This window comes from Geotrypetes seraphini, chromosome 9 (assembly GCF_902459505.1).
Source record: "Geotrypetes seraphini chromosome 9, aGeoSer1.1, whole genome shotgun sequence".
NCBI lineage: Eukaryota > Metazoa > Chordata > Amphibia > Gymnophiona > Dermophiidae > Geotrypetes > Geotrypetes seraphini.
In genome coordinates, this window is record NC_047092.1 from 9,127,367 (window position 1) to 9,149,203 (window position 21,837).

The 21,837-nt window shown below is 41.4% G+C and overlaps 1 protein-coding gene across 1 annotated transcript in view; it reads right to left on the minus strand.

Annotated features, from left to right (window-relative positions):
• Positions 1–21,837, minus strand: part of ITIH2 (inter-alpha-trypsin inhibitor heavy chain 2) — a 63,129-nt gene that overhangs the window by 2,441 nt on the left and 38,851 nt on the right. Inside the window, exons 13-19 of the mRNA XM_033959025.1 lie at positions 20,833–21,018; positions 18,598–18,737; positions 18,256–18,428; positions 11,721–11,864; positions 10,506–10,619; positions 7,898–8,096; positions 4,900–5,072 (exon numbers count right to left, since the gene is read on the minus strand). Of these exons, the coding sequence (XP_033814916.1) occupies positions 4,900–5,072; positions 7,898–8,096; positions 10,506–10,619; positions 11,721–11,864; positions 18,256–18,428; positions 18,598–18,737; positions 20,833–21,018 (1,129 nt within the window). The remainder of the gene's footprint in view (positions 1–4,899; positions 5,073–7,897; positions 8,097–10,505; positions 10,620–11,720; positions 11,865–18,255; positions 18,429–18,597; positions 18,738–20,832; positions 21,019–21,837) is intronic.

Sequence of the window (21,837 nt, forward strand, 5' to 3'; positions counted from 1 at the left end):
TTAATTAGAGACGCTCCTAATCTCGTTTATAAACGTACTTCAGCAGCAAAATGATTCTAGAAAATAATATTTATAGGAAATCTTAAATCAGTGCAATGCATTACATTATGACATCTTGTGCTTTAAATATTTGAGATTGGCTCAAAAACTATACGTGATAGGAGAAAATTGAGGCTATTTTCATACACAGGAGGTCAAATTCTATAAAGTAAACCTAATTTTCTCTTGCCCCAGAAAAAAAGTTAAAATTTATTGCAAAGGGTAATTCCTATTCAGCGCTATTGGGAAGGGAAGAATCTCCAGTTTCCTCCAAAGAGCAACATCACTTAAGAATACCCACATGTATGTTCATTATAATCATGGGACTTGCATTAATTAACGCATATTAATTTTAGTACTTGTGAAAAAGCAAGGCTCATATTTTGCTGTAACCGGTAATGGTGGAAGCCTGCTTCTAGAAGTGATTCAGCCTGGAAAAACAGAAATAAATCATCACTCCACTTGCCCCTCTTTTCCCTTATACATGAAAAAAATAAAGAAAGAAAGAAAAACACCAGTGTAGAATTTCAGAGACATAAAGGCAATTGGTTCGTGGAAATTTGTCCCATAATGCATTGCAGCTGAACAGGTGACGGCGAAAGCTAGAAGGATGCTAAGGTGCATAGGGAGAGGTATGGCCAGTAGGAAAAAGGAGGTATTGATGCCTCTGTATAAGACTCTGGTGAGACCTCATTTAGACTATTGTGTACAATTCTGGAGGCCGCACCTTCAAAAAGATATAAAAAGGATGGAGTCGGTCCAGAGGAAGGCTACTAAAATGGTGTGTGGTCTTTGTGATAAGGCATATGGGGACAGGCTTAAAGATCTTAATCTGTATACTCTGGAGGAAAGGCGGGAGAGGGGAGATATGATAGTCGTTTAAATACCTACATAATATAATTGTGCATACTTTTCCTTCTTTGGTCCATTTATCTGGGAAATGATCTCTAAATCCTTTTCTGACCGCATAGTTCCTACTCCTTGGAAAACAGCACTTATAATTCCAAAATTAAAACAGCACAACTTAGACCCTTCTCAGCCAAAAAATTATCGTCCCATTGCCAATTTACCCCTCATCTCTAAACTCACAGAAAAAATCATCCATACCCAATTGACTGAATTCATTGAAAAAACTAATGCCCTTCATCCTTGTCAAACAGGCTTTCGCTCTTCACACTCGACCGAACTGTCTTTGCTAGGCCTCATCTCTACTATTCACTACTATCATGAGCACCAAAAATCGGTTCTTCTTATTTCCCTTGACCTTTCCGCAGCCTTCGATACTATTGATCACTCACTTCTTCTAAATCGACTCAAAGACTGCGGTATTTCAGGTCCAGCTTATCAATGGTTCATCTCTTACTTTACTGAACGTAGTTTTTCAGTACAGGTAAAAAATGAAATTTCTCAACCTATCTCACTGACCTACGGAGTTCCACAAGGATCTATTTTATCCCCACTACTATTTAATATTTTCCTTTCTCCTCTCCTCACACTAGCTCAATCTATTGGTTTCACTATTTTCGCCTATGCAGATGACATTCAACTTCTCCACCCAATCAACACCTCTAATACTTCAGACGTAACAGACATAAATCATAAACTTGACACTATACATGACTGGCTATATACTAACAAATTGTCTCTCAATATCGAAAAATCTTCAGCTCTACTTCTACCAATTAAAAACAGTGAATCTTTGCCAGATAAAATTGCTATTAAATCCACTCCTATACAAATGGAAACAAAAATAAAACTATTGGGATTCATAATCGATAAGGATCTCACCTTTCACGACCAAATCAGTTCAGTTGTAAGAATTTGTTTTTTCAAACTCCGTCTTATCCGTTCATTAACCTCGATCTTAGGAACAGAAGCAATTACAATTCTAGTACATTCCCTTGTCATCTCTCATTTAGACTATTGTAACTCACTCTATACTGGTCTCCCACAAAAAGAAACCCGCCGTTTACAATTAATACAAAATACTGCAATAAAACTCATTTATAAAATAGGCAAATATGATCATGTTACTCCACTTTTGAAAGATGCACACTGGCTACCAATCGCGCACCGCATAACCTATAAAGTCATCCTACTTACTTTCAAAATAAATCTCACAAACCAGCCTCTATTTCTTCATAAACTACTTATCCCCCATAGCTCTCCACGAATTCTGAGGTCTACTGACCAAAAACTATTACGAATCCCTTCTATCAAAGAATTCTATAATACTCGAAAAATAAATTTTACAGTTGTTGCCCCTACATTATGGAATGCTTTACCTCAACAACTTAGAGAAGAACAACATCTAGATAAATTCAAGATCAATTTAAAGACATTTCTATTTCAAGATGCATTTTCCTTTTCTTATTATTTTTTTTCTTTTTTTTTGTTTTTGTTTTTTTTTTCTTCTTCCCCTTTCTTCCCATTTACTTTATTCATAAACTCTTCCGATTCCAATTCATGCAACCAACCGCTTTAAAAAAGCGATCCTACCCAATATGTTTTTTCCCATCCCTACTTCTCCCTTTCTTCTCTAAAATATGTAACTTTCCCCCTCCCTTTCCCTCCTATCCTCACGTTCATGTTAGTCAAATTATGTTTTAATGTTCACTCACTACATTTTATATTTAAAATTTTTATAAATCTTATTGTAAACCGGCCAGATACTTTGTGATGGTCGGTATATTAAAAAGTCAATAAACTTGAAACTTAAACTTGAAACTTGCATGAGTTGAGTCCATTTAATTTGAAAGGAAGCTCTGGAATGAGAGGGCATAGGATGAAGTTAAGAGGCTCCAGAGTAATCTGAGGAAATACATTTTTACAGAAAGGGAGGTAGATGCGTGGAACGGTCTCCCGGAAGAGGTGGTGGAGACAGAAACTGTGTCTGAATTCAAGAGGTCCTGGGATAGGCACGTGGGATCTCTCAGAGAGAGAAAGAGATAATGGTTACTGCGGATGGGCAGTTCTATGACCTCACAATGCAGGTGCACAGAGCCTTAGCCTATAGGAAGAGGAGATGCAAATGTTAAGAGCCTTAACCATTAGGGAGAGGGGAGATATGATAGAGTCGTTTAAATGCCTACGTGATGTAAATGCATGTGAGTCGAGTCTCTTTCATTTGATAGAAAACTCTGCAATGCGAGGGCAGAGGATGAAGTTAAGAGGCTCCGGAGTAATCTAAGCAAATACTATTTTACAGAAAGGGTGGTAGATGCGTGGAACAGTCTCCCGGAAGAGGTGGTGGAGACAGAGACTGTGTCTGAATTCAAGAGGTCCTGGGATAGGCACGTGGGATCTCTCAGAGAGAGAAAGAGATAATGGTTACTGCGGATGGGCAGTTCTATGACCTCACAATGCAGGTGCACAGAGCCTTAGCCTATAGGAAGAGGAGATGCAAATGTTAAGAGCCTTAACCATTAGGGAGAGGGGAGATATGATAGAGATGTTTAAATACCTACATATTATAAATGTGCATGAGTTGAGTCCATTTAATTTGAAAGGAAGCTCTGGAATGAGAGGGCATAGGATGAAGGTAAGAGGTGACGGGCTCCGGAGTAATCTGAGGAAATACTTTTTTACAGAAAGGGTGGTAGATGCATGGAACAGTCTCCCGGAAGAGGTGGTAGAGACAGAGATTGTGTCTGAATCCAGGAAGGCCTGGGATAAGTTACTGCGGATGGGCAGACTAGATGGGCCATTTGGCCTTTATCTGCCATCATGTTTCTATGGATCTTTTTTACTGTTTTGTGATGTAAATTTACTTTGTTTTACAGTTCTTGCCTCTTATTGTAAACCGCACTGAACCATGAGGTACTGCGGTATATAAATAAATTTATTATTATCATTATTTTCCCCTACATCACTCTGCAATTGGCTGGCTGTAAATGGACAGCACCAACAACACAAGTTTATTACAGTGGTACCTTGGATTACGAGCATAATCCGTTCCAGGAGCATGCTCGTAATCCAAAATGCTCGTTTATCAAAGCGAGTTTCCCCATAGGAAATAATGGAAACTTGCTTTGATGCATTTCCCCTCCCCCCCCCCGAGAACCGGCATTGCTCCCTTCGAAGGCCTCCCCCCTGCGATCCAGCACCCCCCCTGTCTCGAACCGGCACACCCCCGCCACGATCCGACCCCCCCCCCCCGACACGATTGGGCACCCCTCCGACACAATCCAACATCCCCCCCGACACAATTGGGTACCCCCCCCCGCCGCTTCTTACCCTCATCTGGGCACTCTTGAAGATCGGCCTACTCGTCTGCTGGGCCTTGAGCATCTGAGCATGCTCAAGGCCTGCGAGTTCACGTTCTGAACGTGAACGTGAACTCGCAGGCCTTGAGCATGCTCAGATGCTCAAGGCCCAGTAGACGAGTAGGCCGATCTTTAAGAGTGCCCAGATGAGGGTAAGAAGCGGCGGGGGGGGGGGTGCACAATTGTGTCGGGGGGGTGCACAATCGTGTCGGGGGGTCGGATCGTGGCGGGGGGGGGGTGCCGGTTCGAGGCAGGAGGGTGCCGGATCGCAAGGGGGGTGTCGGATTGCGGGGGGGGGGGTGCTCGTAAATCGAGCCATGCTCGGTTTCCGAGGCACCGATTTTGCAAATGTTTTGCTCGTCTTGCAAAACACTCGCAAACCGGTGCACTTGTAAACCGAGGTACCACTGTATTTATATAGCGTTACCAGATGCACGCAGTGCTGTACATTAGCTAAGATAAGCAAGCAGGGACAGTAGCTACAGTCATGAATGTTAAAAATCGGAACAGGATTGGCATCGTAAAATGATGCTTCTAGTCCATGTCTTCCCTGTCCAGAGGAAAGTCACTTCTAGGCCGCGTCTAACACATTTACCTATGAGTCCGTGAGCAGTGGGAGAAAACTTGTTTGTGTGCGGAATGTAGATTCCAAGGAAGTCTACGTTGACTGGATGCTTCTTCCAAACGCGGTGGAGGAGCACAAGGAAGGTCAGCTCTTTGTTCACCGTGATAGTAACATTGCTGTCTTTCTTCACAGAGATTGTCAGGCTGCAGAAAGACAGTGATCATATTTATTGAGGAGTGACAGCGTGCAGCATTTTGCACATGGCCGCAGTGTCAAAATGTGTCTGCAATGAACATTTTGGAAGTGGCTTCAATACAGGCATCCAGCAAGCTGGTAAACACAGGTTCTTTCTGACAGCTGTTGGATGGCCACCTGAGCCAGTCCTAGGTTTCAGCCCACTATGTGCATGAATTTCACATGAAAAACAGAATTACATCTTCAGTGTAGAACTTAAGAACATAAGAAGTGCCTCTGCTGGGTCAGACCAGAGGTCCATCATGCCCAGCAGTCCACTCATGTGGGGGCCCACCGGTCCAGGACCTATATATTAACCCTCTATCTATATCCTTCTATTCCCTTTTCCTTCAAAACTTGGACTAGAATAGTCTTCATGGAGTCAGCAGGTACCCACTGGTATAGTGTGGGGTGGGCGAGGAGGGTAGACTGCCCTGGGCTCTGCCTTGGGGGGGGGGGGTTGCTGGTACATCTCCTCTTCTCCTTCCCTATGCCCCTCCCCTTATAGGAGCCAGCTCTGTGGGTGCTCACGCAACTCCTTGACTATATCCAGGGAGAGGAAATTTATAATGGGGTTTAGCACCCCCCCCAATCATTTTGAAAAGTTGGCTCCTCTGCCCCTAGTATCTCTTTAGATCTTTGCCGGCCACAAGCAGCACCTCTTGCCTGCTGCTCGCACTGGCCTCATCCCTCTCTCTCTGAAGCCACTTCCTGATTGTGGGGACCAGGAAGTGACATCAGAGGCCGGCACAAGCACCCAAACCATTGGGAAATATGGACCCAACACGGTCCGTGTTTCGACAATGTTGATTTCCTCAGGGGTCCCTAAAAGTCCTGATATAGAAACACGTGGATTAAAAACTGAAAACAATAGTGAATCGTAACTCTGCGTGGATGAGGATACCTCAAAAGTGTCCCGTAAACTCTTTTTTTTGCTCCTGTACACTAATGGAGCAAATGTTTGACTGTGGCACACCCACAACCCTGCCTCACTCCGCCCCATCCCACCCTTTAGCCCCACCCCATATGAACCTTGTCTCATTAACTTTTAGGAAACATACAGATTTATTAATTAAAAAAGTTATGCGCTTTTATGGAAATTAAGAACCATTAAAAAGGGTTTTACAGCGAATCTTTTCAGTTACTGGTTCAATCTATTGTATTATCAACTTTAGCCTATTGTAATATAATTTATTTGGGGTTACCTAAAAAGATTTTATTAAGACTTCGGTTGGTGCAAAATGCTACAGTTCGCCTGATTTTTAATCTTAAAAAGTATGATCATGTTAACCCTTTTTATACCAAGTTGCCTTTTGGGGCCAGAGTGCTTTTTAAGTTCGGATGCATTTGTTACAAGGTGCTTTTTGGATTATCTCCCTCATATTTGTCCCCCTATCTGAAACTTTCTTACTCAACAAAAGGAACTAGAAATTCTGGAAAGTTCATCTTCCCTACCCCAAAGGCCTGTCGTTTTAAGACCTTTTTAGACAGGACTTTGGAGTATCAATCTGGGAAGATGAACTCCTGGCTAAGTCCGATGATTGTTCAATCTAATTCTTACTTTACATTCAGGAAATCATTAAAGACCTATTTATTTAACAAATAAGAATATTCATTTTGATTTATTTAAATGAGGTCTTTTGTTTCTATTCTTATTGTCATAGTATGTTTTAATTTTTTAATAATTTTTTTAAATAATTCTTTATTGATTTTTAAACAAGAACAGTGTTATATAAATAAAAGAACAGTATATTATTGCATTCAGTCATAACACTAATATCTATATAGATAACAGAACTATCCTTCAATAATTACATTATTTTGCATATAGTAATAACATAAGAACTAAGTAAATAATATAAAATGAAACCAAGTTACCTAAAATATCATTATCAATAATTCCTCCCAACCCCCCCAACCCCCCACCCTCCCTGGATGTGTAAAGATAAATAAACCAATAAAAAAGTAAGACACAATACAGTATTATATTTGTACAAATGTAGTCAATGGGCACCAAATTTTGTTGAATATTCCACTAAGTCCCCTATATTCCGCATTAATTCGTTCATATTTGTATATAGTACACACATTCACCCACCAGAAAGTATAATTTATTCTATCATGATTCTTCCAATTACTTGTAATCAATTGAATGGCTATACCTGTAAGAATTAAAAATAGACGACTTTTATACTTATCTAAAGTGGGTTTAACATGTAAAATTGTTCCACAAATTATAGCCTCATATGTTAATGGAATATTTGACTCTAAAACTAGATTAATTTGTCCCCATATGGATTTCCAAAATATTAATATAAATGGACAAAAATACAACAGATGATCCAGAGTCCCTATGTCAATATGACAATGCCAGATACGGAAATTAGGGCATAGACAGGGGGTGGGTAAGCAGAGTGGGCAGACTTGATGGGCTGTAGCCCTTTTCTGCCGTCATCTTCTATGTTTCTATGTTTCTATTAGACTTAGAACTATCTATTTTAATAATTTTTAATATTGTACTTGAATGTTTTTAACATTGTATTACTTTTATTATATAATTTTTGACCGTACATAGATAGTGTGTTCTATGAAACTGTACCATGTGCTGAAATTTCTCAGTATTTTCCTTTTGTGAACCGCCCAGAACTACTGGTTGGGCGGTATACAAGAAAATAAATTATTATTATTATTATTATTATTATGAGCTCAGGGCCATGAAGAACCCCAAACAAACCTAAAGTCTACAAAAATGTAGGAAATGCATCTCTATAGTAAATAGACTTTAAAATCTTACTTTCCATGACCTAAGGTGCTAGTCTCAGACCACGAGTGGATGCTGCTGTATGTGTCATCTTTCACCGTTATCTTCTCTGTACTGACTTCTATTTTTAAATTCTGGTTCCTGAAGTAAAACCCAATGGTGCCAAAGAAAGTGCTTAGTTTTCTGTTCTTGCTTTGCTTTGCCCCGACAAGCTGTCCATTCACAACAACTCCTAGGAGGGAACAGAAAGGAAAAATAAAGAGCAGTCTCACTGAAATTCCAGCAATGCCGTGAACAAACGGTACATCTCCAAAAGAGAACAGAGATGTAGAGAGACAGAGGCGTGTATGTGATTTATAGGTTGTTAGTTGTGGGTTTAGAAATATAGAAACATGACGGCAGATAAACGCCAAATGGCCCATCCATTCTGCCCATCTGCAACATCTACCATCTCCTCCTCACCCTATTGGCAAAGGCTCTTAACATTTGCATCTCCTCTTCCTATTGGCTAAGACTCTTTGTACCAGCATTGTGAGGTCATAGAGCTTTATGGTAATAGAAACATGACGGCAGATAAAGGCCAGATGGCCCATCTAGTCTGCCCATCCGCAGTAACCATTATCTCCTCCTTTCCCTATTGGCTAAGACTCTTAACATTTGCATCTCCTCTTCCTATTGGCTACGACTCTTTATACCTGCATTGTGAGGTCATAGAGCTTTATGATTATAGAAACATGACGGCAGATAAAGGCCAAATGGCCCATCTAGTCTGCCCATCCACAGTAACCATTATCTCTTTCTCTCTCTGAGAGATCCCACGTGCCTATCCCAGGCCCTCCTGAATTCAGAGACAGTCTCTGTCTCCACCACCTCTTCTGGGAGACTGTTTCAAGCAGTTACCACCCTTTCTGTAAAAAAGTATTTCCTCAGGATAATACAACGAGAGTCGTTGATTGAATTAGATGTTAGACTGATACTAAACAGAGCAATGTTTTATATTATGAATACAAATCAGTGCCGGGGTTGCTATGATTTCACCATTTTTCAGTTAAGGTTACATTTAGATTTTGGAATGATTAATATAAGATTTCATCATTTTAGAAATTAGACGACCGTTTATGATGCTTCATGATTTATTAGGCGCATATTGGATGGAGTGGAAGGGGGGTTGGGTAGTCCACCCCGGGGAACATCATGGTGGGGGCGCCTGCACCCCTCCTCCTCTCCACCCCCCACCTCTTCCCGCTCCTCCCCCCACCGCACACCCCCATTCCCTTCCCCCACACCTGTAGTTGTTCACCGCCGTGAGTAACAACGTCAACGTGCTCCTTGCGACCTCATCAGCTCCCTCTGATGTCACTTCTGGCCGCCGCGCATAGGAGGTGACTTCACAGGGAGAAGACGCGGTCGTGAGGAGCACATTGATGTTGTTGGTCACGGCAGCGAACAACTAGAGGTGTGGGGGAAGGGAAGGGAAACACACGCGCAGCACTGGGGGTGGGGAAGGAGCGAGGGAGGGAGATGAGGGCGGGGAGGGGCGCCACTCACTCTCGCTCCGCCACTCTTTGGATGGTTGGTTCCTCAGAACAGCAAGTTTCATCTTCTGATCCCCTGAAGATCCCGTTGGGTTCAGGACCGTTCACGATAAGTCATACTCTTTTGACACATTGTACGTATTATATGGAGGTTTTTCCGACCAAGGATCGAGGATATCCCACTCAGTAGCCATAGGTGAGAGAGTTCGATGGGAGTCTGAGGTCTTTTTTGCTCAAAGTCAGCGAATAATATAAACATAGTTATACAGTGTCCCCCCGCGAATCGCTGACTCACTCATTCGCGGTCTGCTCCGACCGCCTCTTCCTATAGTAAAGTCGGGCTACACCAATCAGGAGCTGCGTGTCAAAGCGGCTCCCGACTGGTGTAGCCCGACTTTACTACAGGAAGAGGCGGTCGGAGCAGACCGCAAGTGACTTTCTTCACCCGCCGACGCTCCAGCTGCCCTCCCCTGCCTCTCCTGCCTTTTGACAGACAGTTTTTCAAACTTCGCGGGGGTTCCTGGAATAGAACCCCCATGAATTTTGAGGGAGTACTGTAGTTCCATTTTGGTGCTACCTCACTTTTGTTGAACATTTACATTGCACAGTGCAAAGTTTTTTCGTCATTGTTTTTCTTTTCGTGTCCCCTCAGCCGTCTCTTTTCCATGCTGTTTTAGTCTTTCCTCATACGAGAGGCGTTCCGTCCCCTTTATCATCTTGGTTGCTCTTCTTTGAACCTTTTCTGGTGCCGCTAAATCTTTCTTGAGGTAAGGCAACCAGAACTGAATGCAATACTCCAGGTGAGGTCGCATCATGGAGCGATACAGGGGCATTATAACATTCTTAGTCTTGTTTACCATCCCTTTGCTAATCATTCCTAGCATTTTGTTTGCATTTTTGGCTGCCGCCGCACATTGAAAAGAAAGTTTCAGTGTATTCTCCACGATGACACCCGGATCTTTTTCTTGAGCGCTGACCCCCAAGGTGGACCCTAGCATCTACCCTCACCACTTAGTTTCCTTGGTTCACTCTCATTTGATTTATTTTCTCTTAGCCTGTGATCATTATAATCGTTCTCTCTCTCTCTCTCTCTGTTTCACTCTTACCTAAATCTGGATCTGATACCAAGTTCAGAATATTTCCAGGAGTCGAATCAATATTGAAGCAGATGTCCTTCTGGCTTTTTGGCAAGTGAATAATGAAGTGTGGGTCACTGTCAACTACAATACAAGAGAAGAGGCACAACGAAAAACAGAAAGTTAAAAAAAACCTCATAAAAGCCACCACTGAATCATGTAAGCCAATATCTCCATGATGAAATCACATAGAAGAAAGGGGAAGAGAAAATCACAAGGTTTAAATGGAGATGGAGACGGGCAGAGTTCAAATTTCAGCCAGGACCAAGTTAAAAACAAATTTTTATGTTCTCAAATGCACTAAGGAAATCAGTTTTACCAGATTGCAACAATTGCATTTCTCAAGAGGGTTGGGATCGTAGATAAATACGACGGTTTGATCACATTCCAGGAAGCTGAAAAGTCATTTCTACTGACAAAGCATCAAAGTCCTTTTTTTGGGCTAAAACCAAACCATGATGTGATCCACTAGTTTTGCTGAATCAACTGCCTCAATAGTAAGTATATCCATGAATATTGGAACATATCATGAATACTTCGGGACAGTAAGGGAGTTTTTCAAGTACCTTTCTTATTTCTAATCTTAATGTATATTTTCTGTAAACCGCTTAGAACCTAACGGATGTAGCGGTATATAAGAAATAAATTACATTACATTACATTACATTACATGCATTGCACATGAATAATTAACAGCACTGACTATTTCTCAGCCCAGCCAAGAAGAGAATGATGTGGAGCCAGGAAACCTACAAGTTATTCCACACTTTTCTTGACGCTTTGTTTCAATGTGGCAAATGCATCTAGTAAAGGGGCAGAAGTAGAGGGAAACCAAGCCATTGTGACATCACCAACGAGGTTGGCTCTTAGGCATTGGTGGAATGAGGCATTATGACATCACAGTAGGAGGGGTCACTGAGAAGTTTTCAGCCCAACCAAGAAGAGGATGATGTGGAGCCAGGAAACTTACAAGGTATTCCACACTTTTCATTGAAAGAAAAAGAAGTTATTTCACACTTTTCTTGCCACTAGGTTTCCTGGCTCCACATCATTCTCTTCTTGGTTGGGCTGAGAACTTTTCAGTGGGCCCTTGTACTGTACATTTTGGGGGTTGTTTTAGGTGGATTGGATTTTAGGTAAATGGCTTTTGTATTTTTATTTATATTGTAGGCTGCTCAATCCTACCTTCTGTTATGCGTGCCCGTTGTGGTGGTGGTGTAGATTCAGCCACTGGACCCTTCTCAGCTGATAGTAGGGTGTCTGTTTTTTCTGTGGGTTGTGCCCAGGATGGAACAATGCTTGTGGTTTTTGTGCCGAAAACGGTGGAACCTGTTACAAGGAAGATGTAGAACAAATTATAGTAGATGTCCTGCAAACAACGGGATGGTTGGATAGGCCGGAGTGAGCTTAGAGGTCAACTTCAGCAGCTGGAACCTAGGACAATACCAAGTAGACTTTAGTCTATGGCCCAGAAATAGCAAAGAAGAGACAAGTTAATTTAATCATGTATTTTTAATGAGAATAACTAATGGGCAGACTGGATGGACCATTCAGGTCTTTATCTGCTGTCATTTACTATGTTTTTAAATTACAGTGACATAATTTTTCAAATCGGTAGATAAACTATTTTTTCCCTCGGAACTAAGAAGAATTCTCAGTCTTGTTCTAGGTAACCTGATGGGCTGGAACAAAGGGTGGTAGACAGCTGCCCTTTACCTTATTGATTTAGCAGTCTGGAGTGTGAACTAGAGAATGGCACGAGGGCAAAATTGTCCCCGTCCCCGCAGGAACTCAATTTCCCTGCTCCGCCCTGCGAGTTTTGTCGCTGCCCCATTTCTGTAAGCTCTGCCTTAACCGCACAAGCCTCGAACACTTATGATTTTAAAGTGTTTGAGGCTTATGGAGATGAGGACGGAGCTTAGGCATTGGTGGAATGAGGCATTATGACATCACAATCTGAGCTCTAGAATGTTGCTACTTATGATTTTACAGTGTTTGAGGCTTGTGCAGATGAGGACGGAGCTTAGGCATTGGTGGAATGAGGCATTATGACATCACAATCTGAGCTCTAGAATGTTGCTACTTACGATGTTAAAGTGTTTGAGGCTTCTGCAGATGAGGATGGAGCTTGCAGGGATGGGGCAGGGACAGGAAAAGAACTCACTGGGATTGGAATGGGGAAAAATTTGTGTGACTATCTTTTGATGATTTTTTATTTATTGGGATTTATTAACTGTGTTTTCATGAAGAGATTCACCCATAAGAACATAAGAATAGCCTAACTGGCTCAGACCAATGGTCTATCAAGCCCAGTAGCCACGGTGGCCAATCCAGGCCCCTAGTACCTGGCCAAAGCCCAAGAAGTAGCAATATTCCATGCTAACGATCCAGGGCAGTGGCTTCCCCCATGTCTTTCTCAATAACAGACTGTGGACTTTTCCTCCAGGAACTTGTCCAAACTTTTTTTAAAACCAGCTACGCTATCCGCTCTTACCACATCCTCTGGCAACACGTTTCAGAGCTTAACTAAAACTTTCCTCCAATTGTTTTTAAAAGTATTTCCCTGTAACTTCAAGTGTCCCCCTAGTCTTTGTAATTTTTGATGGAGCGAAAAATCGATCCAATTGTACCCATTCTACTCCACTCAGGCTTTTGCAGACTTTAATCATATCTCCCAAGTGGTTTATAATTGAATAGTAATCAAGTATTTTCTCTATCTATTCTGGCAGGCTCACAATCTAACCCCCTCCTTTACTAATGCAAAAACCCGTGCTACATGTTAGTAAAGGAGGGGGTAATTGTGGTACCCGGGAGGAATGGAGGATTAGGTGACTTGCCCATTCTCATGGGCTGGGATTGAACTCACAACCTGAGGGTGCCGAGGCAGCACCTCCAACCACTATACCACACCTCTCCTGTTAAATATCATGACAGAAACTCAAAAACAAATTCATGGAACCTATCAGACAGGTTTTAACTGTTTCCCTCTTTGGAGATTTCCACTTGCATGTCTAAAAATTACATAAATAAACAAAATATATACGATGAGATATTTTTATTGGGCCAAGTTAAAGCATTTCCTAACTAGCTTTAGGGAGCTACATTCCTATCATCAGATCAAATTAAAATGAGCAAGTCAAAGCAAATAATGATGCCGGAACTTACAAGTGAATCGTAGATTATATTGCAGTGATTGGGGGGGGGGGGGGAGGGAGGGAATGGACAATTTCCTGGAGGAAAAGTCTATAGTCTGTTATTGAGAAAGACACGGGGAAAGCCACTGCTTGCCCTGGATCGGTAGCATGGAATGTTGCTACTCTTTGGGATTGTAGAATCTTGTTACTCTCTGGGATTCCGGAATCTTGCTATTCTTTGGGATTCTCTATGGAATGTTGCTACTCTTTGGGATTGTAGAATCTTGTTACTCTCTGGGATTCCGGAATCTTGCTATTCTTTGGGATTCTATATGGAATGTTGCTACACTTTGGGATTCTAGAATCTTCTTACTCTCTGGGATTCCGGAATCTTGCTATTCTTTGGGATTCTATATGGAATGTTGCTACACTTTGGGATTCTAGAATCTTCTTACTCTCTGGGATTCCGGAATCTTGCTATTCTTTGGGATTCTATATGGAATGTTGCTACACTTTGGGATTCTAGTTTCTTCTTACTCTCTGGGATTCCGGAATCTTGCTATTCTTTGGGATTCTATATGGAATGTTGCTACACTTTGGGATTCTAGAATCTTCTTACTCTCTGGGATTCCGGAATCTTGCTATTCTTTGGGATTCTATATGGAATGTTGCTACACTTTGGGATTCTAGAATCTTGTTACTCTCTGGGATTCCGGAATCTTGCTATTCTTTGGGATTCTATATGGAATGTTGCTACTCCTTAGTTTTGGCAAGGTACTGGTGACCTGGATTGGCCACCGTGAAAACAGGCTATTGGTCTGACCCAGAAAGGCTATTTTTATGTTCTTATGGTGATGTGTTAGCATAGGTGACAGAGACAGCAAAATATCTCTTTTAGTGAGTGAGTTAAAACACTCCAAGTCTTAGTAAGTCTTTTATTTTAGTTTTGAAGTGTTTCATCATTTGAAGTTCAAATATCTTATATTTCTACAAGGTCTTCTGAATTTCTGTATCGTAATTAGAAGGTAAGTGGCTCAATCCTGAAAAGTGCTGCCCTCTAGAGGCATTGCCTTGTTCATCTTTGTGAGAAGCTACTGTCTTGTTCTAGGTTTGGGGTTTTTCTTGAACAGCTGATCAGATTGCTAAACTCATTTTGAATGATTCCTGAAATGTGTTTGTTAATGAAGAGATCCACATAATTTCCATTTGCATATCTTTCAGGAATAATCAGCTCTGTTAATATGCACTCAAGAAAATTCAATAAGCTTAACTTTAAATGGGATTTAATAATTATAGCTAGATAGAGATCTAGAAATAATCATTTATATTGACTATTTAGCCTGCCTAACTGAAGAATAACCAAAGCAGGTTAACAAAAAACACGTATAAAATACAGATAAAGCAATACTAACATATCTTCTGGTCCGTACCCTCCCCAGCTACCAAACCCTCATGTCTGCTGTCACTACCTTCAATTTTTATGCTGTAATAAACAAATTAGCTCTAACAGCACACTGGAAATCTACCAAATCATTAAGATGCCTATTATTTTAAATAAGAGCATGTAGCAATTGGCAGAAGAGATTACAGTTAGGGAATACAATATTAACTTTGTGATGTGAGAACATAAAGGTTCTTTGCAACTTTCCTGGTTACTGACCCCAGATAACAATTGCCATACTGGGACAGACTGAAGGCCAACCCAGGTCACAAGCAGGGAAAGAGGAATGGGACTTGAATACCACTTTTTTTTGTGATAACACATAAGAACATAAGCAATGCCTCCGCTGGGTCAGACCTGAGGTCCATCGTGCCCAGCAGTCCGCTCACGCGGCGGCCCAACAGGTCCAGGACCTGTGCAGTAATCCTCTATCTATACCCCTCTATCCCCTTTTCCAGCAGGAAATTGTCCAATCCTTTCTTGAACCCCAGTACCGTACTCTGCCCTATTACGCCCTCTGGAAGCGCATTCCAGGTGTCCACCACATGTTGGGTAAAGAAGAACTTCCTAGCATTGGTTTTGAATCTGTCCCCTTTCAACTTTTCCGAGTGCCCTCTTGTTCTTTTATTATTCGAAAGTTTCAAGAATCTGTCCCTCTCTACTCTCTCTATGCCCTTCATGATCTTATAAGTCTCTATCATATCCCCTCTAAGTCTCCTCTTTTCCAGGGAAAAGAGACCCAGTTTCTCCAATCTTTCTCTCTCTATATATATATCTCTCTCTCTCTTTCTCTCTGTCTATTTCTGTCTCTCTCCCTTTCTCTCTCTCTTTCTTTCTAGCTCTCTCTCTCTGTCCCTCTCCACTCTCTCTATCCCCTTCATGATCTTATAAGTCTCTATCATATCCCCTCTAAGTCTCCTCTTCTCAAGGGAAAAGATACCCAGTTTCTCCAATCTTTCTCTCTCTCTCTTTATATCTCTCTCTCTTTCTCTCTCTGTCTATTTCTGTCTCTCTCCCTTTCTCTCTCTCTTTCTGTCCCTCTCTACTCTCTCTATGCCCTTCATGATCTTATAAGTCTCTATCATGTCCCCTCTAAGTCTCCTCTTCTCAAGGGAAAAGAGTCCCAGTTTTTCCAATCTCTCAGCGTATGAAAGGTTTTCCAAACCTTTTATCAGACATGTCGCTCTCCTCTGAACTCATATCCTTCTTAAGGTACGGCGATCAGTATTGGACGCAGTACTCCAGATGCGGACGCACCATCGCCCGATACAACGGCAGGATAACTTCTTTCGTTCTGGTTGTAATACCCTTCTTGATTATACCTAGCATTCTATTCGCTCTCTTAGTGGCCGCTGCGCACTGTCCCGTCGGCTTCATTGTCATGTCCACCATTACCCCCAAGTCCCTTTCTTGGGTACTCTCAGTCAATAACATCCCTCCCATCGTATAGCTGTACCTCGGGTTTCTACTTCCCACATGTAGTACTTTACATTTCTCAACGTTGAACTTCATCAGAGTGCTTTAACTAAAACTTAACTTTGTATATCGGGTCTTCAACCAGAGGAAGCTCGATGCGATTAACAATAAGTTAAAAAAATAAGCTAAAATACAAGAGGATTAATTTTCAAAATGTTTAGCAAACAGACACGTTTTTAAAGATTTACGGAAAGATTGAAAAGAGCTGGGACAATGGAGGATTAAGCTACTTTTCCAGGGGCACACACAGCAGTGCTGGGATTTGATCCCACAACCTGAGGGTGCTGAGGCAGCAGGTCTACCACTAGGCCACACCTCACCTAACCAAAGCCATCTTCAGAGCTGGGAATTAAAGCTCCGGTGTTGGCCAAATATTCGCTCATCGTTCACTCCCACAGACATTCTGAATTCTTTGGGCAATAGCCTTGAAGCTCGGTGGAAGGATGATGGCAGCCATTGTCTAAATTTCAATCATTTCCTGATTACTGCCATGTTATAAATTTCTATCAAGCTTGGGGTAGCCACCAATTGATAGCACAATGCAATACATAAATTTGGGCTTCATAAATCACAATATTTTCGATGGTTGCAATTGAAGCAGGCCATTCAGGCGGGGTTCCCTGAGTGGAAAAATCTTAATACTCAATCCAGTTTGGACTTCTTGTGTTTTCAGGCAGACTTTCTGGGTCACCAGGCCGCACAGTGGTATAAAACTATTAGTAATTTGGTTAAAAAAAAACCCTAAAAATGGTCTGAGGGATATTTGGAGCATTGAGATTAAACATCAGATTTCAGCATCTCAATGGCCACAAATTTGGTCTTGGAGAATGAGATGTACAATGTCAGCGTCTATGAGATAAACTTGTTTTTTTTTTTGTTACATAGAGCTTTTTGGACCCCAGTTAGATTACAAAAGTTAAATAGTACTTTGTCCAATAGATGCTGGCATTGTAAGTCGGAGGTAGGGACTTTGGACCATCTTTTATTCTACTGCCCTCATATTTTAGCCTTTTGGAATTCAATCTGGGATCAAATAAATTGTTTATTGGAAAACCATGTAGCGTTATCTTATGATACTGTGATATTTGGAATGTATATGAGAAAAAAGAGTCAGATATCATCATGTAATAATAAACTTTTAATGATCATGACTGGAGTTGCCATCCAACATATTACTAATAACTGGAAAGATCATACTAGGTTGAACTTTAATTTTTGGTGGAATTCATTGTGCCACATATATAGAATGGAAAGATCACAAAATGGAAATTATAATAATTTTATTAAAATATGGGAGCCATTAGCGTCTTTTTGTCATGATTAAATGTCATTTTCCTATTAGTCAGACATCATATAATAACAGGAGGGGGGAGGGATACAAAGATATGTTTCGTTACATGAATGAAGGGTTTTGAGGGAGGGTGGGGTTTGGGTTACATTTATATGTTTAGATTATAATATAAGATATGCAAGTGCCTTGTTTCATTGTACACTTGGTGAAAGATTTTTAAAATGAATAAAGAATTAAAAAAAAAAACACCCAAAAAAACCCCCAACAATACAGTGTGAGCAGCTCTTGTGATCCAGCCAGGCCTTAAAGCAAATGCACTTTTTTTGTAGCAGAAAGAAAAACATTCAGAAAAGGAAGATATGAAGGATAACCACTGACCTGGGCAACAGCCTGACCTGGCATCTCTAGGAGAATCTGCCAACATCCTCTCATCGCCATTGGCGCTCTCGATCAGCATGGCCGTTAGTGGCGTCACTACGTGATGATCGATCGAAAGCTGTAGAATCGTCTTTGTAATGTTCCTTTTTTCGGCTGCAGTCGGAGCCAGGTTCCTGTGATGGGAGTCATAGAACACACGAGACTCTGTACCAGACTGAATCTTCTTCACCAGAAAGTGGCATTTTCCAAAACAGTAGGTCGACACGATAAACTACAGGCTAACCTTATGGTTGAATTCAACGTGAAAGGTAGATATATAACGGTGTCATGGAGTCCTCTCACCTTTCTGCCAGGAGTTGTTTTATGGTAAGTTGAGCCCAGTATTGCTTGGCGAAATCGGAAAACGAATGTTTACTTTCAGCCAGGAAATCTGCCAAAGCTTCTGTTTCGGCTATGGTGGTCATCATCAAATCCATGTTTGCCTACATCGTGATGGCAAATATAACATCACAAAACACATTTTTATACACCAGTTGTGTAGGTATGCCATAAAGAATCACAAAAGCATTTGGAAATTTGAAAGTCGATATTCTGTGGTCCAATATCACGTTATCTTTGACTTCTCTGATTAAAGTGGGCATTTCACGCAGAGTAAAAAGTGCCTTAGATTTTAGTGTATTTTTTTCATCAGGATCAAGATTTTATAAGAACATAAGAATAGCCTTACTGGGTCAGACCAATGGTTCATCAAGTCCAGAAGCCCATTCTCACGGCTAGTACTTGGCCAAAACCCAAGGAATAGCAATATTCCATGCTACTGATCCAGGGCAAGCAGAGGTTTCCCCCATGCCTTAATAACAGACTATGGGCTTTTCCTCCAGGAATTTGTCCAAACCTTTCTTAAAACCAGCTACGCTATTGGCTTTTACCACAACCTCTGGCAATGCGTTCCAGATCTTAACTATTCTGTACTGTGGGTTTATGGCGATTACCCTGTGCTAATATTTTGTCCCAAATTAGAAGGAAAATCTGGAGTAAACCACTGCATTAAAGGGTAGCACAGCAATTGACTCCATCATCTCCTACATGCATTATCCCTCCCTTGCCTCCTGTCTCATGACAGATGTAAGTTCCATTGACGAAGCAGCTTTCTCTAAGGTGCTTTGCAAAACAAAACCCAAATCTCGCATTAGTGATTTCTATTCTGCCTTTACCTTGCGGTTCAAGACGGATTACATAAGAATTGTTATGATAAGTTATTAAGGAGTACTTAAGGAATAGTATGAACATTTTCTAATTTGCTAAGGAGTAGTTGGTAATGCAGAAGGAGTTCGGAACATTATTGGTTGTGTTATATTGCACTTTTTAATGCCCGAGTCTCAAAGTGTCTTAAATCTAATAATTATTTCAAAAGTACAGAGCTTTTCTACACACTGGCAATAAATCTCACAGAAAGTTTAGCAATTTTTCGCTTTCAGTAACGCCTATCAAAATGTATTTATACTTCTGAATATTTGATCACCTGCATTTATATGGAGTGAAGTAGGAAATAATCTACTAAAATTCAATCAAAGTTATTTAGCACTAGGATAAGATTTCCATTGCCATATTTTTTCACCAACCATATGTTTGGACTTGAATGTTTCCAAAGAGTTACAGAGCTAGAACTGGATTCAGTTTGTTCTTCTTCACTAATTACTCATACGTCAAACTCAACTCTATCCTGGAAAAGTATTAGAAATTGAATTTGAATTGATTCTCCTGGCCTAGAGATGACTACTACAGTTTTACATCCTAATATCATGTTACTCTTATAATGAGGGTGATCTTGTTCAAAGAGAAGTATCACATGATCGAAACATTCAAAATACTGAAGGGAATAGACTTAGCAAATAAAGACAGATTGTTCACCCTCTCCAAGGTAGAGAGAACGAGAGGGTACGCTCTAAAGTTGAAAGGGGATAGATTCCTACAAACGTAAGAAAGTTCTTCTTCACCTAGAGAGTGGTGGAGAGCTGGAACACTCTTCTGGAGTCTGTTGTAGTAGGAAACACCCTCCAGGGATTCAAGACAAAATTGGACAAGTTCCTTCTAAATTAGGACATACGCAGGTGAAGCTGGACTCATTTAGAGCACTGGTCTTTGACCTGGGGGCTGCCACGTGAACGGACTGCTGGGCATGATGGACCACTGGTCTGATCCAGCAGCAGCAATTCTTATGTTCTTATGTTCCTTATTGCATGCAATCTTTGTAGTAAGGTTTCCTACAAAAGGTTTTGATGATGTTCTTCGGGGGGGGGGGGGGGGAGCGGGGAGGGGGGGTGCAGTATTTCCTAATATCCAGCCTTGAGCTTTTGAGGCTAGTGTGTTTGACCATGAGCAAAAGGTGATACTGCTTTTTGAATTCAGACTTTTGCTGTGGAATGTCACATCTGTTCTTTCACTTCCAACGTGTGGAAAGCCAGACGTCTCCCTGACTTTTGAAAAGTTTGTTGAATCAGGACAACTGAGGCGTGGCCACTTCTAGCACCAACGTACGGGAAAGAAAACAGCAATGTATAAAGAAACCAAACTTACGGCACCAGCTCGGATGATGCTCTCTAAAACTTGCATGCTCTCCGGCTCGACTTTCCCTGCTACGACGAGCTCGGATCCCTTAAAATAGTTATTGAAATTGTTCTGAGTGACGTCGCTGATGGCGCCCCCCGCGTACTGCATCACAATGTTGCGGAGAAGAGGAGTCGATATTTGCTTGTAGAATTCCTGCGGTTGGAAAATGTCGAAGAGAACCATTAAATCATACATAAGAGGAGAAGGAAAGAAGAACAAAGGCAACAGGTTACAATGTGTAACAATGGAATTCTGTATCACTGAAGAGGAGTATAATAGGGACAATTAAATGTCTCTAAATCTACAGAAAATGCAGAGGCCACAAACACTGAAAATGAAGATCTGGAACAAGGAGTCATGGTGTGAATCCCAACGAGATAGACCTAGAGCAGGGGTAGGCAATTCCGGTCCTCGAGAGACGGAGCCAAGTCAGGTTTTCAGGATATCCACAATAAATATGCATGAGATAGATTTGCATCTCAAGGAGGCAGTGCATGCAAATCCATCTCATACATATTCATGGTGGATATCCTGAAAACCTGACCTGGTTCCGGCTCGCGAGGACCGGAATGGCCTACCCCTGACCTAGGGGATAGTTCTTCGTGGAAAGGATGGAAGATCCATGGAATAGCCTAACGATGGAGTTACAGGATTCTAGAAGGCCTGGGACATCCCCAGAGGTTTGCTAACTCATTGTCTCTTAACGTTAGCGTGGCGGCACACCTAGCCAGTTGGGTTTTCAAGATTAGGCCAATGAATGGGCATAAGATAAATCTGCATATATTGGAGACCATTCTATGTATGTTAACCTGTAACTTCTTCTGAGCTCGTTGGGGAGAACGTGAGAGAAAACAAACAAACCAATAAATAAATATATGCAACTCCATCTCATGTATATTCATTGATTGGCTGATTGGCTAGGTGTGCCTCCAGGGGAGTGTTGAGGAGCAGCACCCTAATTGGGTAGAAGTG